The following is a 6,322-nucleotide window of genomic DNA, read 5'->3' as shown; positions in this document are numbered from 1 at the left end:
CACACACACACACACACACACACACACACACACACACACACACACACACACACAATATACTGTTAAGCCAAGCCACCTCTTATCTAACTGCTTCTGTTGGAGTAAATAAACTTACCCGGTCCATCACACCACACTTAGGAGAAACAGCTTTCCTAAACGCCCRGCAGATCCCTCACAATATGGAGTTGTATTTAGTTTTTCTTTTTGTAAAATCTTTTGGACAGTCATCTTTAGCTTACACTGGAGCATGGAAGGATCTCCAGAGGCATATAGTTGACTGATTGTTAAACCACTTTTAAATCCAAGGTTAAAACCTTTTCACTCAGCGGTCTTCATGAAAAAGACCTCACTTTGTTGCATTGAATCATAAAATTTAAACTTACATTTGATTTAAAATCTTTCATATTACATTAAAAATTGTGAGCGGCCTGTGAGCTGCCAATTGAATAGCCCTGTTCTAAACTACATGACTCCAATTTTTCCTTTATTACTTTTTTATTTACAGTCCCTTATTTATTTCCCATTGTATCACTGATCACACCAAACATCATTTGATCTTTGGTTTGTTTTTGCTCAGTTTTTATCCTGGGGTTTTTCTTCAGTACCCTGTTTTAAACCACAATGGATACAAGTGTTCTAACTTTCTTGTGTTAATAATGCATGTACTCTGTGTTCATATACATGCAATATTATTACTTATTAAATCAAATCAGAAAATCAAAATTGAGTTGTATTCTTTAATAAGAAATCACATTAAAATAGTAATAGATGAGAATGTTATTCTCAGCTTCCATAATTTTGTCACTTTTTTAAGATTATATTGCAAGCTGACAGATACCACAAAGTATTAGGTCCACACAACAAGATTTTTTTTCCATTACGAGAAAAAAAATTATAATATTACAACATAAAAGTCGTAACATTACGATAAAAAAGATGTATGAGAATAAAGATGTAATATTACAAGAATCAAGTCGTAATCTTATGAGAATAAAGTCACAATTTTACAAGATTAACATAATGATATTACGAGAATGAAGTCATATTATGTGAAGCTACCACTTTCTTACTACTGCATTAAAATTAAGAAAGTTGAGCATCTTGTTAAGTTGTATTGGTTTAAAGAAATTCTTAATCTTTTAGCACACTGACTGAAGACATTTTGCAATTAATGGTTGCATTGACAAATTTAATCATATAATTTGGATGGAAACATATCATATTACACGAGGATSATAAACACAGTGACATGCATGGCTGTCCACAGCAGGTGCGAGGAAAATGATGAGGATATGAGGGGAAAAAAAATCAAAAACTGAAAATGGACATGTCACATAAGATCACCACTTTTTTCTCATAATATTACAAGAYAAATGCCGTAATATTATGACTTTATCCTCGGAATAAAAAAAAATCTTGAGTGGCCCTAATACCGTTGACACTCTTCAATCATAATTGTAAAGTTAACTTTTAAAAACATTTCATCTCTGACCCCATCTACCAGGGGCGGGGCCACAGGGGCATTGGCCCCAGCTGAAATCTGATTGGCCCCCTGAAGTGCCCCTGTCCTGTCACTCATCTGTCCTTTGCCTGAGATTGGTGATGGTGTGTGCAGTTCCATGTTCAAACACTAATGAGTCAAATAGGAAAGTCCAGCGTGAATCAATCTTAYAAAATTCTTCTCTTCTTAAGAAAATCTGAACAATCTTGCAGAAAAAGTTATTCAGCTGACAAATGATGGCTGAATTTTCTCAAATACCATGCATTTGAGAGCATTTTATCTATCTACAGTAAAAATACATGTAAAATTGCTAAGGATAATTTACTGTTCAAGCTTTTTTTTTTTAAAGACATTACATTACAAGTGTTTGAACATATGACTGGTAAAATTTAAACACCTTACCAAAACCAGGGATTTAAATGCAAGTATGCTAAACAAATACTTTTGGCCCCTCTATGAATATTGTGGCCCCTTGATGGCCCCTTTTTCGTATAATCCTGGATCCGCCACTGCCATCCACACTACACAAAATATTTTAAATTGAATACAATTCTAACAAAAATGCTGTAATATCCATGCCATGCCACTAGATGGCGTGAATGTCCACATTAACAACAGCAAAAAGAAGTTATTTAAACAAAAGTTATCAATTCTTTTTAGGCTACTTGTTTTTAGGGAATATTTAACATGTCGGATCTTTAGGGGATGAATAAAATGAAACTATTTTAAGAGCCAAACTCTTTGTACCAGACAAAGTCTCTTAAGTTTGACAAGACACCAGCAGGGACGTTGATAAAGGAAATCTTTTATGAATGTTGTGGAAACAAGTGACTGTTTATAAGATGACAGCCTGCGGTAAAACATCCTGTGACAGCGTGATAACAACCACAATAATATATACCTTGGTCTGCCATACCACACCATGTAAGGCAAGGCAAGTGACTGAATCTTTCTAGAAATGTTTATGTAATTATCTCTAGCTGTTTTTATCAGATACGTGGAAATCTTTGCAAATAAAAAGAAAAATTTCCACTGATATAATCTTGTTTTCTCCATGTCTTGTCCAGCATTGTTAAATAAATTTACTGCGGGCTTGGATTTTTAGTTGCCTCTCCTCCTCATCCTCCTGCCTTCTGTCAAGATAATGTTTTTTATCATCCTTGACTCTGATGTAAACTGTTTAGAGCAGACACACGTTCTCAACTTCCAGACCCGAGCTCGGCCACTCCTTAAAAGGTCATCAGATGATGATGATGATGATGATGATGATGATTCTGTGGTTGTCACTTCAGCTTCTCCCTGACGCCACTCAAAAAAAATCAAACTATTTTTTTCTCTATTTAAATGCTTAGCTTTTACTTTCTGTATATTTGATGAGCTTAAATAGCAGTAAACTAACACCCGGACTGTGTTGTGAGCAGACTAATGAAAGGACTGAGAGCATCACAGAGAGGGAAATTAATGGTGCTGATAGAGGACRGGTCACATCGTTCCTGGACAATAATGACAATGATTATGGACCTGATGATGGTTTGTGTGTTTGAACAGTCACAAGTTAAGTTTTTTTTTAAATAAATTGTGAATTCTAAATTGTCAGCAGCTCTGACTCGAAGTAACAGAGACAGCAAACACACACACAGCTGCCTGACAACAGGAAGAGCTTGATGTCTGACACAGGTTTACTGTATATTTATACCAGTTCCTGTTAGTAACTACACTATTTAATCTGAGACACACTGAATGTCCACACAATCTGGTGCATTTTATGTATAACAAGAATGTTCAAGCTATTTATTTTGAGAGGGGGGCGGGTTTCTGGGGAAAACAAATAYTTCTGTATGTTGCTCTTTTATTGTTGAAGTAAAATTTGTTTATGATAGGACTGACGAGTTAGTGGCTAGTCCAAAAGGAGGAAAGACCAAGTGGAACTCTGGCACACTAAAATGGTTCCATTTAAACATTTTCTTTTTGTAWTGATCTTAACAGTATCATTTTCACATTAGATTTCAATGAGTATTTGTTAGCGCAAACAGCAGCAGCAGCTAGCTGTAGCACRTGTGGTGCAACCTGAGRAAATTCCAACAGAGATTTTACAGTATTTCTGACCAAATATGTAATATGAAATAGACAGTGGTTGTAAATATTTAAATAACAGACTTTGCWTGTGAAATTACTGATGCTTTGAAATGGGTCAACTAGAATTAGATTATTAACTTKTTTATATAGGCTGAGTCAACCCATTTCTAAAGCAGGAGTTTATATAATCACTATATTATTCAACCTTTTACAYTACTATCAACTTTGTATTACTAAGTTATAACAAAAAAGATTGATTCATTTTTTTGTTTTACCTTTTTGAGATAAGGACCAGGAGAAAAAAGGCTGAATTATACTGCCAAAGTGGTGACGTGACCTTCCCTCTTTTGTCCACAATTTCATCTAGAGCTTAGCTGGACCGTGTGAGGTCAGCTAAAGCCTTTCCTCTGCCTACATCTCCCAGAATGCCGTGCAGTCTCTACATTCTATCAGACATTTTTTTCTATTGATATTGATCATGTTTCTATTATGATATATATCGTTATTGTTTGATCGCCCAGCTCCAATTCACGAAACATTAAAAAACAAAGGCAATGAATCCAGTTTCTGACTTCCACCTGTATGCGATGTGCAACAGCAACACATGAGGGAGGTAGACTGCTGGGCGGCACGGCAGAGAGGGGCAACGACAGCGAGGAAGCTGACCCTTCTACTGCTTGGAATTTAAAATGCATAAATTAGATGCGGAAAAATGTCATGTTTTGACTTGTTTCAGAGGTTTCGCTGATTTTAGAGAATTAAATCATAGCTCCAAACTAAACAGGATGTGCTACAACTAACTGTTGCTGTCCTTATTTGAGTTCACAGCAAACCAAAGAAACCAGAAATCACTCTAAACAACCTCACAACATGAAAGTGACATAAACGTATAGGTTTATCCATAAAAATAGTGTTTGCATGGACTGCTGTGAAGTTTCAAAGTGATATCTAAAACAGGTAAGATAATAATTGTTCAGAACTTTTCCACTGAGGCACACTTCAAAAGAAATCGGTGRACTATCCCTTTAAACTGCAGACTGGTCTCCTTCCACCATGTTTGGGTTTATCCCACAAACAAAGCAGCAGCAGAACAGGCTGCCCACACCATACATTTGTCCAACTTGCAGCTCCTAAATCCTGTTGAGTTAGTGACGGACAGGAGTGAATCACCTGAGCTGCTGCTACCTGGTGTTGACATAGAGGGGAGATGGAGGGGCACTAGACCCCCASCTGAGGGTATCAGAGCTCTGAGTCTGCATATTTGTTAACATCCACAGACAGAATGGTCCTACCTTACTCTTAACCTCAGCAGAAAGTCCAAAGGCTGGTCCGCTCCTGAAATGTGTTGTCATTTTTTCTCTGTTTACAGACAGAGCTGAGGAGGAGGAGGAGGAGGAAGAAGAGGGGGGCTTTAAAGAGGGARAAAATAGGTAGCAGCTCTCTGTCCGAGGCAGGAAGAAGAAAAGTCCCCAGATAGTCCAGTGTAGTAGATTTTTCCTTAAATATAATGAGGTTTTTTTTCCCTTTTTTTTAATATGAACAGTCTAGCTCAGGGGCAGCTGGTGAGGATTTCGGACAACTCAGACACCTTCCTGAATCTTTTTAAACTCTTCCCATGTGTGCGCTCTGATTGGTCGGTGGCACCRTCCAATCCAGGCGCAGCCTCCTCATCAGAGGGAGTGATGTCATGGCTCGGGTATTACATTTATTCACTGTCATTTTTTCCACCTTCAGGCCTTTCAGGGATGATGTTTGGGACGGCATCAGCTGGAGTTATGTCACTGAGWCCTCAGCTGGAGGAGGTCTGTCACCACTGGTTTTACCAACACAAATACTCAGCATGTCTATAAAAATTGTTTGATCCGAACAGAAATTATAATGCAGCATATTAGTAATTAAAAATAACAGATTAAGCAATTTAGAGCCCCGATTTGTTAAAAATGTAAATAAAAAACTGCCTGCTTACAATTCTTTGGAAGTTTTGCAAACTCAGATTTGAAAATGTATAATTTTATACACAGTTAGGTCGTTTTAAATTTGATGGCAGCAACAAATTAAAACTAAGATGTTTTAATAAGACATTGGTGGAGGAATGTTTTGCAACTAATTATGTTAAATATCAATAAATCAAAGATTAAAAAAAACTTTTTTAGAGGTTAAATCTCAAAAGTAAAAATGGGCAGAGAGTCAGCATCTATAAACCCTGGAATAATTTCAGAAAAAAATGTCCTTGAAGAATTGGAAACACCAAATCATCTTCTTCTGTTTATAATATCAGAAGATTTCAAGAATTTGGAGAAATCTCCGAGTGCAAAGAATGATATGATGGTATGGTTAGGTTATTATGATAAGGCCACACAAAAAGATTTTTTTAAATTACAATATTAAAGTCGTAATATTACAAGACTAAATTGTACGAGAATGAAGTTGTATGAGAATAAAGTCATAATGTCACATTAAAGTCGTAATATTACAAGACTAAATTGTACGAGAATGAAGTTGTATGAGAATAAAGTCATAATGTCACATTAAAGTCGTAATATTACAAGACTAAATTGTACGAGAATGAAGTTGTATGAGAATAAAGTCATAATGTCACATTAAAGTCGTAATATTACAAGACTAAATTGTACGAGAATGAAGTTGTATGAGAATAAAGTCATAATGTCACATTAAAGTCGTAATATTACAAGACTAAATTGTACGAGAATGAAGTTGTATGAGAATAAAGTCATAATGTCACAT

General features: G+C 36.0%; 1 protein-coding gene across 1 annotated transcript in view; it reads right to left on the bottom strand.

Moving 5' to 3' along the window:
- The window catches only part of cnn1b (calponin 1, basic, smooth muscle, b), a 15,226-nt gene extending 9,783 nt beyond the window's left edge, over positions 1-5,443 (bottom strand). Inside the window, exon 1 of the mRNA XM_014008842.1 lies at positions 4,870-5,443. Coding sequence (XP_013864296.1) covers positions 4,870-4,929 — 60 coding nt within the window. The 5' untranslated portion in view covers positions 4,930-5,443. The remainder of the gene's footprint in view (positions 1-4,869) is intronic.
- Positions 5,444-6,322: the final 879 nt, after the last annotated feature.

The sequence above is a fragment of the Austrofundulus limnaeus genome, unplaced genomic scaffold, assembly GCF_001266775.1.
Source record: "Austrofundulus limnaeus strain Quisiro unplaced genomic scaffold, Austrofundulus_limnaeus-1.0 Scaffold53, whole genome shotgun sequence".
NCBI classification, from domain to species: Eukaryota; Metazoa; Chordata; class Actinopteri; order Cyprinodontiformes; family Rivulidae; genus Austrofundulus; species Austrofundulus limnaeus.
Note: the sequence above shows the minus strand (reverse complement) of the source record. Positions and strands in the feature narration are given on the sequence as shown.